The following is a 15,247-nucleotide window of genomic DNA, read 5'->3' as shown; positions in this document are numbered from 1 at the left end:
CAAACCGCTTCGCCCCATACGTACACATGCTCATCTCGCCTAACCAAAGCGCTTTCATCAAGGGTCACCACATACAAAATAACTTTCGCTATGTCCATGGTACGACAAAGGCCTTGGCAGTAAAGAAAATCCCAAGGGTCTTATTTAAGATAGACCTAGCCAAAGCTTTTGACTCCGTTGACTGGATTTTTCTGCTAGAGCTTCTCTCGGCCGTAGGTTGTCCGAGGACTTGGACAGATTGGATCTTGGTCATACTCTCTACGGCCAGCACCAAATACTTATGAATGGTGTTCCCGGAAGAAGAATTTGCCACGGTCGGGGTCTAAGGCAAGGGGACCCGCTCTCACCAATGTTATTTGTTCTCATCATGGAATGCTTCAACGCAATGATCAACCTAGCTAACAATCGTGGTTTGTTTCAATCCTTGGGTCGCTCTGGGATCAAGCACCGCGCCTCCATTTACGTGGATGATGTGGTCATTTTTCTATCGCTGGTCGAGCAGGATTTGGTTTTGATAAGGGAGATCTTGGCATGCTTCGTAAAGGCTTCGGAGCTCTTGGCAAACTACACCAAGAGCAACATTTTTCTGATCAGATGTTCCGAGGAGCACATTGCGTTATCTAAAGATGTGCTATGCTGCCAGATCTTAGAGTTTTCGCGCACTTACCTAGGAGTGCCTCTTTCAATTCGCAAGCTACCTAAGGCAGCTATGCATCCTTTGGTCAACAAGGTCGCTGGTCGCATTCTAGCTTGGAAGGGGAGACTTCTTAATAGGAGTGGTCGCTTAGTGCTTGCAAAATCTACATTAAGTGCCATTCCAGTGCACATTTCCATGGCAATCACGATGTCTCCATGGGCTATCAAAGCCATCAACACCTTAATCAGAGGGTTCCTCTAGTGTGGCACGGAGGTCGCTTTGGGTGGAAAATGTGCGGTCGCTTGGATCAATGTCTGCTGCCAAAGGAGCTCGGGAGGCTTGGCATACCCAATTTCCAACTTATGGGGATGGCCCTGCGTATGCGCTGGCTTTGGCTTGAATGGGTCGATATGTCGCGAAACTGGATTGGTCTTCCTCTCACAACTAACAAGCTAACGAAGGCCTTCTTTGATGCTTCCATCTTGGTACATATGGGAAATGGAGAGGTTGTGCTCTTCTGGATGGACAACCGGATCAACGGATGCTCCATTCGCTCGCTGGCCCCAAATCTATGGGCGGCAGTTCTAGCGCGCACTAGCCGATCGAGATCTGTAAGGGACGGCCTCACAAACCGAGCATGGGTGCGTGACATCACACATGCTTTTACTATCCAGGTGGTTTTGCAATACCTCAGGATATGGGACCTCCTTCTTAGATGGTCCTTGAGTCAGGTTCCGGATAGGTTCATATGGCGCTGGTCGAGTATGGGGGAGTTCACGACGGCCTCCACGTACCGTGCTATTTTTCAGGGTCGCATCAAAATGCTAGGCGCCACTGAACTTTGGAAGGTTCAAGCGCTAGGAAAATGCTATTCTTTTGGTTGGCTGGTGCTACACGGTCGCTGCTGGACCTCCCACAGGTTGCAACGGCACGGTATGCGAGATAGAGATGATTGTGCCCTATGTGCCCAAGAGGTCGAAAACCATGGACCATTTGCTCACAGGTTGTGCTCATAGTAGAGAAACGTGGTTCAAGGTCCTTCGCTATGTTCAACTCCAGGTGCTTACCCTATTGCGGGAGGAACCCTTTGTTGAATGGTGGCTGCGAGCCAGGAAGAGAACCGCCAAGACGCAATGAAAATGTTTTGATTCGCTTGTATGGCTCCTCGCTTGGTCGTTGTGGAAAGAACGGAATAGGAGAATCCATGAGCGGGTAGCCTTACAGCTGGTCGCTTTGGCCCCTTTGGGTGCAGGCGGGCTTTCTAGGAATAAGGTCGCTACTAGGTCCTTTGCAGTTATAGATTCCCTTTCATATCCTCTTCCTTTTCTTTTCTCTCCATGTTGCTTTCTCTTTAGGTGATCTGTTATTTTTTCCCTCTTCTTTGTGCTCTTGGTCTGTAACCAACAGTTGTAACAAACATTGAAAACTGTGCTTTGCACGTTCTAAAAAAACCTATTCCTCTACACCGGCCGGCCGTCTGCCATATTCAACCCCTGCCATGGCTGTCCGCTCGAAGCTGTACTAGATAGCGAAGATGAGTTCCTTCTTTGATGGTGAGTGAACAAATGTATCTCCTATTGCTCTTCATCCTTGAGCTTCATATTGCTCTCTTGTTTGCTCATTTGCTCGGCGCTTACGCCTCACAGTAATCGATGGCTTGCTATTAATTTCAACATCTGTGTACTCAATACTCGTAATCTCAAGTGAGAAGTGACCAACTAGGCAACTGTATAGTATATATACATCCTTTGTGTAAGGGTATTTACGCTGGACGACTAGGTACCGACTAGGCTCAACTAATCAGTCTTGTTGATGACTAATCATGATTAGTCAGCTTATCGATGGTCTTGCGATTATACGATTTGAAAACATTAATACGAATGGCCGGCATGATGCACAATCATGCATTTAAATAGAGAGAAGCTACGATGAACATGTCAATCAATTACTTGGTGTCGGCAAAGCTAAACCCCTATCCCCTGAGCACCTCCTTAATGACGCCATCCAGCCTCGCCGCCATCTCTGGCATCATGTGGTTCCTCCAGTCCCCGGCCACCCCCTTCCTGAAGTAACTACTGTTTGTCGATCCTTATCAAGCCCTTGGCGACCATGGCCCCGATCCTGTTCGTCGGCATGCTCCGCTGCCTCTCCAGGCTGCACAACTCGGCTATGGCTCGCGTGGCACGCCGGTCGCCTCCTCCACCGCCGAGAATGGGCACCCCATGAACTCCGCCATCGTCCTCAGGCTGCCCACCGTGTCACGCAACAACACCTCGTACCGGAGGCAGAGCACGTGCCCCGGCCGCTGCCTGCTCGCCTCCCAGTACTCGCGGGTGTGCTCCCACTGCAGGCCCAGCCCGCACTGGCCCCAGCAGTACCGCTCAAACGCCTCCTCAAAGCTTCCTCCACCGCCGGCCGTCGGCGGAGAAGGCTGGAAGCGGGCTTCCAGCTACATGTTGGACTTGAAGTGCCACAGGGCGACCAGCATGTCCTTGGGGTCCCAGGTGATGTACACGATCCGCAGGGAGTAGGTCAGGTGCGTGCTGAGAAGACGTGGCACCGTGTTGCCATTGTCGATGTCGTTGAGGAACGGTAGGGTGTCGATGAACTTGACGAGGTCGTGGGAGGTGGTGGAGAGGAGCGGGTGGCCGGCGGCGCCGCCGTCGAGCGGCGAGTGCGCGGCCCTATGCAAGGTGCTGAAGGCGAGGACCATGAGCTAGGTGGTGCCGGTCTTGGGGAAGCTCGCAAGGAGAATGTCGGCGGGACGGCTCTCGAAGGCGGCGTGGACTCTCTGGAGGAGCAGCAGGGCGTCGTCGGGGATCCAGAACCCGCGGTACTGGCGGATGCCTAGGAACGCGGGGCAGTGTGGCCCTTTGGAAATGGAGGCGATGATCTCGGGGGTCAAGGTGAGCTCATCACCCTCGCTCGCCACCGTGGCTTCTTCTTTGCCGGATCGGTTGCAGGACATCGCCATGGTACTATGGTAGTATGCTACGGCTATGGAAAGATAGCAAGAAAATATATCTTGGGATGAAGCATGGCCGCGCACCACTCATCTCATCCATCAAAGAGAGGTGTGTAGAATGATTTGCACTAACTTGAAATTGATGAGAGGTGTCATCTATCCAGTGTAACAATAGCGAAAGCAGGACTTCTAAAATTTCTTCATCTATTCCCACCATTCGCACCAGCAACTTGTTTCCAAGTATCTGTGATTTGTGCTAGGGCTTGAGTTGAACAACCAACCTTGCTCAGGGCATGCTCTGATTTCTCTTTAAGTTCACTTGCTCGCTTCATCATCTTTTCAGATTCCTCCCCTTCCATAACATGATGAATTGCAGTTGCAACCTCCTCTTTGCTTGTAAACCGATTCGGCCCTATGGTCGCCACCCATACCTGAACCTCTAGCATTGAAGCGTTCATATGTTGCTCTGCTAAGAGTGGCCACACAATCATAGGAACGGCATAGTACTCTCTAGCGATGAGTTCCACCCGCAATGTGTGACGAAGCACCCAACTGACATGTGGGCAAGTATCGATGACTGCAGGACCCACGCTTGGATCATTAGCCCTATCCCTTTGGTCCTCTCAATGAAACCCTTGGGCAGGAAATCCATTGAAGTTTCTTCTCCTTAAGCAGTTCCAAAGAATGATCCACTTGATGCATCTTGATCCGGCCTCTTAACAACCATGAACCTATGCTTGCTGAGCTCCAGCCCGAGCGCTAGCTTAGCCATTTGCTGCCACGTAAGCATGCCACCGCTGCTAAACGACACTTAGACCGCCGATCGATGTGGCTGCCATTCCAACCACCTTAGACTCTCATGGTCCTGGTCCACGCTGACCGGTCTGGTCAAGACTAGCGGCCCGACTGGGTGAACCGGCACCTCCAGACCTTCCAGACTGTCGCCCACCGCCGGCTCGAGATCACGGAACATGTTTACGAGGTTGTCGTCGACTCCTTTGAACTCCTCGGCCATGGACAACATTCCAGCGTACGACTCGCTGCTCCGACCCGCGAGCATCTACCTCAGCAGCTCGTGCGCGCAGATCGAAGTGTACCCGAGCAGGAAGATGGACTCTGTGGCGTCATGGTGCTCGCCAGAGCGCAGGGCGTCGAGCTCCGGGAGGCGCAGGAAGAGGGACAACGCCATCCACGGTGACGTGAAGAACATGTACGACGGGACGCCGAGCTCTGCCGCGTCCACGAGCGTGGGGGTTCCGATCATGTCCATCACTATCAAAGATCAAAACACAGTTGTCTATCTTGGCTCGTGGTGGTTGCATGTTTATACAGGGGGAAAGTCCCAACAGATTACAATGGAGATAGTTACAGATAGATGTCCAGCTGGTGTTCAAATACACCAAGAAGTATATCTCTATCTCTATCTATTAGCCAAACCATAATCCATAACACCAAATATCTCTAACGATTACAAACCGTGTCACATACGATGACAACTTCTAACAGCCCCTCTCAATCTAAACTTCTCTTCCTTTTGAGATTTAGATTGCTCTTGAATGCCTCTAGCATACCACACGGCAATGCTTTGGTGAACCCATCTGCAAGTTGATCTTTGGAAGCAACCAACCATACCTGTAGTTGCTTATTCACAACATGCTCTCGAACAAAGTGAAAGTTAATTTCTATATGCTTAGCACTTGCATGAAATACTGGATTCGCTGATAAGTATGTGGCACCCAAGTTGTCACACCATAAGCAAGGTGGCTGATCTATCCGTATCCCAAGTTTTTTTTTAACAAAGACTCCAACCATATCAGTTCAGCAGTAGCATTTGCCATAGACTTATATTCAGCTTCTGTGCTTGATCTTGAGATAGTAGCTTGCTTCCTAGCACTCCAAGAAATCAAACTCGGTCCAAAGAAAATAGCAAAACTTTTGGTCGACCTTCTATCATCAATACTTCCTACCCAATCAGCATCAGAAAATGCACTAATCAAGGTAGAAGGCGATGCCTAGAAAATCAGTCCAAGATCCAAAGTAGACTTAATATACCGAAATATCCTTTTCATAGCAGTCCAATGCATAGTAGTGGGAGCATGTAGAAACTGACAGACTTTGTTCACTGAGAATGCTAAATCAGACCTAGTAAGCGTGAGGTATTGCAATGCACCAACAAGACTTCTGTACCTTGTACTGTCAACTGAACTCAACAGTTCACCTTCATGCTTAGATAGCTTTTCACTACTAGACAGTAGAGTAGATGATGGTTTACAATTCACCATACCTACTCTTGTTAAAATCTCCTTTGCATATTTTTCTTGTGTTAGCAACAATTGGCCCTTTTCTCTTTTAATTTCAATACCCAGGGAATAGCTGAGGTCCCCCAAATCTTTTAAGGCAAAGTCTTCCTTGAGATCAACTAGCAATGTCGCAACAGCTTCACTTGATGAACTTGTGATAATAATATCATCCACATAAATCAACATATATATTGTGACATCCATCCTTTGATAAATGAACAATTAGGTGTCTGATGTTGACGCCACAAAACCAAGAACAATGAGTTTAGAACTCAATCTTGCATACCAAGCTCGTGGAGCTTGCTTCAAACCATAAATAGCCTTGTCCAACTTGCAAATAAGATGTGAAGCTCCTTTACTTTCAAAACCTGGGGGTTACCTCATATATACCTCTTCTTCCATAACACCATGAAGAAACGCATTCTGTCCATCTAACTGTTTGAGATACCATCCTTTTGAAATAGCAATTGAAAGAACAAGCCTGACAGTTGCAATTTTAACGACTGGACTGAAAGTATCTTCGTAATCAATGCCTTACCGTTGTCGAAAGCCCTTTGCAATAAGCCTTGCTTTATATCTATCTATTGTCCCATCTGATTTTCTTTTAATTTTGAACACCCATTTGTAATCAATAATATTGTTACCCTTCTTTTCTTGAACCAAATGCCAATTCTTATTTCTGATGAGAGCATCAAATTCATTTTGCATAGCTTCCTTCCATCTAGGATCACTTAGTGCTTCATGAAAATCTTGTGGTTCCCCAGTAGCCGAAAATAAACCATACCTGACCATATCCTTGAACTGTTTTGGTTTAGTTATGCCACTTTGGAGCCGTGTTCTCCGTCTCAGTGGCGAAATAGGAACCATCGACACATCTCTAGGCATCGGATCAACATCGGACGGCGATGTGGACTCGGGCGCAGGCACGGACTCGCCCGCTGGCGCAAAGACCCCTCCACGCGGCGGAGTCAGGGCGGCTGGAGCCGACGCGGTCACAGTCGGGCCAGAACGCGCGCCAGGAGGGGTCAGGATGGTCGCGGTCGGCGTGCGTGTCACGCTAGGAGAGGTTGTCATGGTCGCGGTCGGGCCAGAACGCACGCCAGGAGAGGTTGGGGCGGTCGCGGTCGGGCCAGAACATGCGCCAGGAGAGGTCGGGGCGGTCGGGGTCGGGCCAGCGGGTACTGTGGCAGACGTGGCCAGAACAACAGGTGGGGTAGCACGGGTTTCCATGCTGGATACGCCTAGACTGTGCAGTGGATCATCCTGGGAAGCGCCGCCAGGATTGTTTGCACCACCCGTCACCCAGCCAGGTACTGGTTGTTCCTAAAAAACTTTTTGCATAGTGCAAAGGGTGAGTAGTATTAGTAATATGATCATTGCAAACTTACATCCCCTTGATTACGAAGATGATCTAGTAAAAGAAGAATCTCTTTTCTAAGAAGGGCGTCTGCATTGGGATGTAGGTGAGCAAAAGGAAACACTGATTGTTTGCACCACCCATCGCCCAGCCAAGTATTGGTTGTTCCTGAAAAACTTTTTGCACGGTGTTATCAAGCAGAAGGTCAGTAGTATTAGTAATATGATCATTGCAAACTTACATCCCCTTGATTACGAAGATGATCAAGTAAAAGAAGGATCTCTTTTCTAAGAAGGGCACCTGCATTGGGATGTAGGTGAGCAAAAGGAAACACTGATTCATCAAAGACGACATCCTGCAAGATGTAGATCCTACCAGTGGTGGCATCTAGACATTTAAAGCCTTTATGCATGGAACTATAGCCAAGGAAGGTGCATTTGACAGATCGAAAGGCTAATTTGCGACTATTGTAGGGCCGTAAATTTGGGCAACAAGCATACCCAAAAATGCTAAGGGAGATATAATTGGGTTTTTCATTGAGCAGATGTTCTATAGGAGTTTCAAAATTAAGAACCTTGCTTGGAAGAATATTTACAAGATAGGTAGCGGTCAAGAAAGCTTGATCCCAGAATTTAAGAGGCATTGAGGCGTTTGCAAGGAGAGCGAGGCTGACTTTTACGATATGGCGATGCTTTCTTTTAACCAAGCCATTTTGCTGATGAGCATGGGGACACGAGACACGATGTGCTATGCCGATCTATTGAAAAAATGAGCTTAATTTTTCATATTCACCTCCTAAGTCGGTTTGCATAGACACAATTTTCTTGTTGTGCTTTCGCTCAACCAGATTCTGAAAGTCTTTAAAGACTTGAAAGATATTAGATTTCTTTTTCAGAAGATAAATCCAAGTGTATCTACTATAGTCGTCAATGAAGCTCACATAATAAAAATGACAACCAACAGATATAGGTGCAGGGCCCCAAACATCAGAGTGAACAAGATCAAGAGGAGCTTTAGAAGAATTTATTGAACTCGAATATGGAAGCTGATGGTTTTTAGCCATTTGACATGAATCACAAACCGACTCAAAACTAGTAGTACTATCACAAGGAAGATTATTATGACTAAGCACACGCTGAACAATAGGGAAAGCAGGATGCCCTAAGCGACTATGCCACTTAGAAATGGATGGTTTAATGGCGCCATGAGCTTCCTTGCTACCGGCCTCGTCTAAAGAGATAGACTCTAGCGGATAAAGACCTCCTGTGCATCTACCTTGATGAAGGATTTTCCTCATTTCCTGATCCTTAATAAAGAAGAATTTAGGATGAAATTCAAGAAAGGCATTATTGCCTAATGCTAGTTTATGGACCGAAACAAGATTCTTGTGAGCACTAGGAACATGGAGAATATTTTTGAGATGCAATTTTCTAATAAGGGTATGTAAAGTTGAATGACCAATATTTCTAATTTTCATACCTGAACCGTTGGCTGTTTGAACTTGTTCTCGGCCATTGTACTTGTCTTTGACAGTCAGTGTAACACACTAAAAAAAAATCAAAGGCCCAGCCAGCCCAACCCTTTCCCCTGGCCCGTTGCCCCCCTCCCATCTTATCCAGACCGGTCCTCTCTTCCTTCTCACGTTTCTTCCTCCTTCCCTGCTCTCCCACGGCTTCCCCTCCCTAAATCCCCTCTCTACAGCAGCAAACCCTTGGGGGGAACTAGTAAAACGGATCGAGGACAACAAGAGGAGCAAGAAAGGTGCATCTTCCATGTAGATCGGTCCTTTCCCCATATCTTCCCGCTGCCCTAGGGTTTGGGGAACGACCAAGGTGAGGTGAATCCACTTTAGATCTGCTAATTGATGTTTTTAGGAGGTTCTTGGTCCTGAGGATTAGTGGATTTGTTGGGGAAAACACGGTTTGAAGGTCGATTTAAGGTGTGCTGTCCTGTAGCTCGGGCAGTGCTGATGTCCTTGTAGTTTTGGCGACCTAAACGATTTCTCCTCCAAAAGTGGATCATACAAAAGTTTTAGAGATTTATGAGATGTAACTGCTGTCCAAGTTTCATATTTTTTGGTGGAGTATACCTTCAGTTATTGAATATTGTTTGGACGCTGTTTCTGAATGTCCAGATTTTTGACAGCAGATGTTCAGAGATGTATTAGATGATCTTAAGGATGGAATTCGTGGAAACCCATAATAACAAAGTTTTAGGTTTCTCAGAGATATATGTCCTGACAAAATTTTAGAATTTTTGGACAAGGGGTTTGGGAGATATGAATTTTTGTATGCTGCTGCCCGAAATTTCAGACAGATTCTGTACTTCACATTCAACTGCAGTTTTACCCCTCTTTGGATTATGCTAAAAATAAAGGATCTGAACAAAGTTGTAAGATTTCTCCCTTAGTTTTCTAAGATGTATTTGCTTGCTGTCATATCTTTTGTAATTCTAAAGATACAAAAAAGTGAAGCAGCACTGCTGCGGTTAACCTAGGTGATGTTTACCATCGTCGCTTGTTTGACGGGTTGGGCTATATGGGTGCTTTACTTGATGTGTGCACATGGTTGTTTGAGGATATGTTCTGATCTTATTGTGTCAAAACAGGTGGTAACGCTCCGGATCACGCTTAGAGCGGCTATCTCCTTCTTTGGGAGGCAAGTAACGTAGCGGTGGTTGCTACAAGCTTTAATTTGCTATTTTTCCTACCTCCACCTTAAATTTCAGAATGATAACTTATCCAATATCATCCATTCAATTACAAGTTTATGCACATCTTACTGTTGTTATTACATATGCCTTATTCTTTACTTTATAACTTGGTAATGGCTCTTGTTAGCATAATTATGATGAGGTTTATGTTGTCAAATGAGGAGAGACTTATCTGGTATATGCGGTGTATACTCTCTTTGTGCGATCTGTCTTGGCATTGCATTTCATTGCATCACAATGCATGGCATATGGAGTTAATTCGCCGCTTGATAGCCGCGACCGTACCGGTACAGCATCGTTTATTGGGCATAACGGTGCAGCTTCATACTTTGTTGAGTATGAAGGCAGGAGACATGGCATTTGCATTGCATTTGCATTTAGGGTGCTATCGGTTTTCTATGGTATTTATTTGGCAGTGGTGGTGAGAAGTGAATTTTCTCCAAGGTTTGGTGACGAATTGGTTTTATTTATGTATGAGGGTGTTGGAGTTATTATTATTATTATTCATTGAGGAGATACACTTACTGATAATAGTTAAACCATGGTCTAATGAACTTGTAGTTTAAATAGCTTGTTAAAGCTAGTTACTTGCTGAGATTTTATATCTCACCCCTATTTTTTTTGTTATCCTCTCAGGTACTTGTTGGATGGATGCTTTGCTTGGGGGTTGGGAAGTAGCAGCACGTCACACACTTCTCTTTAATCAAAATCCTCTAGTGTGATACTGTAATATTTAAGTCCTTCTCTATGAGAGTCTATTTGTTGCTTAATGATGGTTAAGCTTTGTTAAACCTTGCCTTAATCGTTTGAATATCATGTTAGGATCTTTTATTTATGCTAGTATGCTTTATCTATTTTCATATCTTATTGTTTCTTGCTTCCGCGGTGTTCCTGATTTAGGGAAGGTGCTGTCAAAAATCTGTCCCTTTTGTCCGGTGTGGCTTAGTAGCATCCTAAGGTGGCGTTTGTTTTTCTTGGGGTGTTACAGTTGGTAATCAGAGCTTAGGTTAATTTAATCCTAGGAAAAATAAAGTCTAATTTGACACACTTGCACTTGTAGGTTGGGTACGGGTACATTGGTGTGTATGGATTATTTTGTCTTTATGCATACTTTAAATTGTTGGAGCTTGATATTTGTGTTGTTTGTGTCTTATGGTGGCTGCAGTTATGCCGCCTAAGAAGCAAGGTCGGGCACGACCAGCGAGCGGTGCCCAAGCTGATGGCACTAGTCAAGCAGAATTACTTGCCGCAATGCGTGAGATGCAAAATGAGATGAGGACTTTGAGGCAGGCTGCTCGTGCGGGTGCAGCACAACCTAATCCTACTACCTCTACTCAGGAAGTTGCTGCCCCAGTTGGCCCTGAGAGTGGTGTCTCGCTGAGAGAGTGGGTTGGCATGAAGCTGGATAGTTTTGATGGCAGTGGTACTCCTATTCAGGCTGCTGATTGGTTGTCATATGTGGAGGATAAGATGGAAGCTTTTGAGGTGTCAGCTCATGATCGTGTTCGTTATGGGGCACAATTACTAAAGGGTGAGGCACAGATTTGGTGGAAGGGTGTGCAGTCAGCTCGCACGGCTGCGCATGGTTCTTTAACCTGGCCTGAGTTTGTTAGGCAGTTTGAGAGGAGGTTTTACCCAGTGACCTTCCTGGACAAGATGAAAATTGAGCTAAATAACTATGTGCAGGAAAGGAAGACAGTGGCTGAGTATGAGGTGGGGTTCAACCAGATTGTTCGCTTTGTTCCACATGTGGCCCATGATGATGCAGAGAAAGCAAGGCAATTTCGTCAAGGCCTTAAGCCTTCAATTCGCCATGTGTTGGGTGCCTTTGAAGTCACAGACTTTCGCTCCATGGTAGAGAAAGCCTTGGGAGTTGAGATGCAGCTTCAGGTCACAGCTGATCTAAATAAGTCTTTGAGTGGTGACCAGTCTCGTGGTCAGGGTGACAAGAAGGTCCATTCTGGTGGTCATGTTCATAGGAAGGGCAAGTTTCAGCGTCACCAGCCGTACCGTGGTGGTTCGGCTCAGTCTCGTACTCCAGGAGGGAGTACTCCTCAGTATCGTGCCATTCCCAAACCTGGCACGGGGATGGTGTTCTTCAAATGTGGAGATGCGCATCGTCTTCGAGAGTGCCGATGGTCCGGCAAGTGCTCTATTTGTGGTCAAGATCACAAGGACGTGGTTTGTAGGAAGAATCCTGATGCCAAGCTTCGTTGGGAGCTAGTGTCTTCTTCAGCTCCCAATGGTGCATTCCATATGATGGCGGCTGCATCTTCTACTCCTCACCTACCTGCACCGCCACCGCAGCAGCACCTACTTGCACCGCCACCGCAGCAGTACCTACCTGCCCCTACACCTCAGTACTTGCTAGCGCCACCGGTGACTCCATCGGCTGCCCCTACACTTCAGACTGGGGCTTACTGGATGCCCCATGCTACTCCTTCAGCACCCATGGTTCCATGGGCTCCCACTCCGACGGGTCCTACTTCGGGTGCCTCTTCTTCGTCTGGCGTTCCAGGGGCATATGTTATGCCTGCCACTAACGCTAGAGATTGTGGTGACGTGGTAACAGGTATCATCTCAGTTGATTCTTATGATGCTCATGCTCTTTTTGATTCTGGAGCTAGTTTCTCTTTCATCTCAGAGGCTTTTGTTGGTCGTTTGGGTCTTTTTGTTGAAAGGATTGGGGAGGCTATCGTTGTTAGTTCTGCTAGAGGGCTTGTTTCGAGTTCTATAGTTTGTCCAGGCTGTGTTGTCACTCTTGCGGATGAGGATTTTATTGCTAACTTAGTGGTGATTCCGTTGGAGCCTTTTGATGTGATTCTTGGCATGGACTGGCTCTCCCAGTATAAGGCCGTTATCTCTTGTTTCTGGAAAACAATCACTTTGCAAGCACCATCAGGACGAGAGATGATCTTTCAAGGGAGTGGTTTGAAGTACTCTATCTCCTTGTTGTGTCAGTTATTTCCTAATCGATGGACACAAAAAACTGGTATTCTTTTTGTGATGATTGGTGATCAGGAGGTTCCCTTGCGAGTGGATGATATTCTAGTGGTTTGTCGCTATCCAGATGTTTTCCCAGATGAGCTCCCAGGTTTGCCTCCTGAAAGAGAGGCTATTTTCCACATAAAGTTGGTTCCTGGAACGCAACCTATATATAAGACACCATACAAGATGGCTCCTGTGGAGCAGGTGGAGTTAAAGAAGCAATTGGATGAACTTCTTGCTAAAGGGTTTATCCGACCAAGCACGTCACCTTGGGCTGCCCCAGTCTTGTTCGTAGAAAAGAAGGATGGCACTAAAAGACTTTGTGTTGATTATCGAGCACTTAATCAAGTAACAATCAAGAACAAGTACCCTTTGCCTTGTATTGATGCTCTCTTTGATCAATTGAGAGGTGCCAAGGTATTCTCTAAGATTGACTTGCAATCTGGTTACCATCAACTACGTATCAAGGAAGAGGATATTGAGAAGACGGCTTTTAATACCAGGTATGGGCATTATGAGTATGTGGTTATGTCTTTTGGACTAACAAATGCCCCTGCTGTTTTTATGGAGGCCATGAACAGGATGTTGCATGAGTACTTGGATGTTTTTGTTGTGGTATTCATCGATGATATCTTAGTTTACTCCAAGTCAGAGGAGGAGCATAAGGTTCATCTCAGTCTTGTCTTGGATGCACTCCGGAAGAACAAGTTCTATGCAAAGTTGAAGAAATGTGCATTTTGACTTTCTGAAGTGAGCTTCCTTGGTCATGTCATTAATCAACATGGCATTAAGGTGGATACTAAAAACGTTGCCTTAGTGGTGGAATGGCAAAGACCGACCAATGTAACAGAAGTTCGGAGCTTTCTTGGGCTTGCAGGTTATTATCGGCGTTTCGTGCAGGGTTTCTCAATTGTTGCTAAGCCAATGACTAATCTCACTAAGAAGGGTGTTCCATTCATATGGACTAAAGAGTGTGAGGCCAGTTTCCAAACTCTAAAGAATAAGTTAGTGAATGCTCCTATATTGACATTACCTGAGAGCGGCAAACGCTTCACTTTGTATACAGATGCTTCTCGAATCGGGCTTGGTTGTGTGCTTATGCAAGAAGGTAAAGTGATTGCTTATGCATCAAGGCAATTGAAGAAGCATGAGCAAAATTACCCCACACATGATTTAGAGTTGGCTGCAGTTATTTTTGCTCTAAAGATTTGGAGGCATTATCTTTATGGAGAGTCATGTGATATATTTACAGATCACCAAAGTCTCAAATATATTTTCACACAAAAAGAACTCAACTTGAGGCAACGGAGATGGTTAGAATTGATTAAGGACTATGATCTCACTATCCAGTACCATCCAGGAAAGGCAAATGTGGTGGCAGATGCTCTTAGTAGGACAGGTGTTCCTAAGACAGTGATGTCCTTGATTGTTGATATGGATCGCATGGGGGTTTCGTTTTGTTATGCGGGCGTTGCACATCAAGAGACTCAAATGCTTATTCAGTCTCCCATAGTTGATCAGGTGCGTGAGGCTCAACAACATGATCGTTTGCTTCAAGAGGTTCGAAAGAGAATTTTAGGGGGTAGACCACGGGAGTTCACCATAGATGAACATGGTGCTATTCGCTTTAGAGGGCGTCTTTGTGTGCCACAAAATTCTGATGTGAAGATGGATATACTTAGGGAGGCACATCGAACACCTTACACAATTCACCCTGGTGAGACCAAGATGTATCGGGATTTAAAGAAAAAATTTTGGTGGAAAAGGATGAAAGTTGATGTTGCCAAATATGTAGCATCTTGTGGAATTTGTCAGCAAGTTAAGGCAGAACATAAAAAGCCTGCGGGTTTATTACGGCCTTTGGAGATCCCTGAGTGGAAATGGGAACATATCACCATGGACTTCGTGGTCGGGTTACCTCGCTCACCTCGAGGGAGAGATGCCATATGGGTTATTGTGGATAGACTCACTAAGTCTGCACATTTCATTCCTATGAAGTCAACTAGTTCAGCACCAGATTTGGTTCCCTTATACATGAGAGAAGTGCTAAGGCTTCATGGTGTGCCAAAGTCCATTGTTTCTGATCGAGATCCCAAGTTTGTGTCTAACTTTTGGCGAAGCTTGCATAGTGCATTGGGCACAAATTTGACTCTTAGCACTGCTTTCCACCCTCAGACTGATGGTCAGTCGGAGAGGACTATTCAGACCTTAGAGGACATGCTTCGTGCTTGTGTTCTTTCATGGAAAGGTAGTTGGGAGGATCATCTATCTTTGGCAGAGTTCGCTTA

General features: G+C 46.1%; 1 protein-coding gene across 1 annotated transcript; it reads right to left on the bottom strand.

Annotated features, from left to right (window-relative positions):
- Nucleotides 1–2,609: 2,609 nt before the first annotated feature.
- On the bottom strand, nt 2,610–3,611 carry LOC117861896 (cytosolic sulfotransferase 5). The gene is given in 4 exon segments (XM_034745419.2): nt 2,610–2,738; nt 2,740–2,817; nt 2,820–3,068; nt 3,120–3,611. Coding segments are annotated over 4 exon segments (948 nt in total).
- Nucleotides 3,612–15,247: the final 11,636 nt, after the last annotated feature.

The sequence above is a fragment of the Setaria viridis genome, chromosome 6 (genome assembly GCF_005286985.2).
Source record: "Setaria viridis chromosome 6, Setaria_viridis_v4.0, whole genome shotgun sequence".
Lineage (NCBI taxonomy): Eukaryota > Viridiplantae > Streptophyta > Magnoliopsida > Poales > Poaceae > Setaria > Setaria viridis.
Note: the sequence above shows the minus strand (reverse complement) of the source record. Positions and strands in the feature narration are given on the sequence as shown.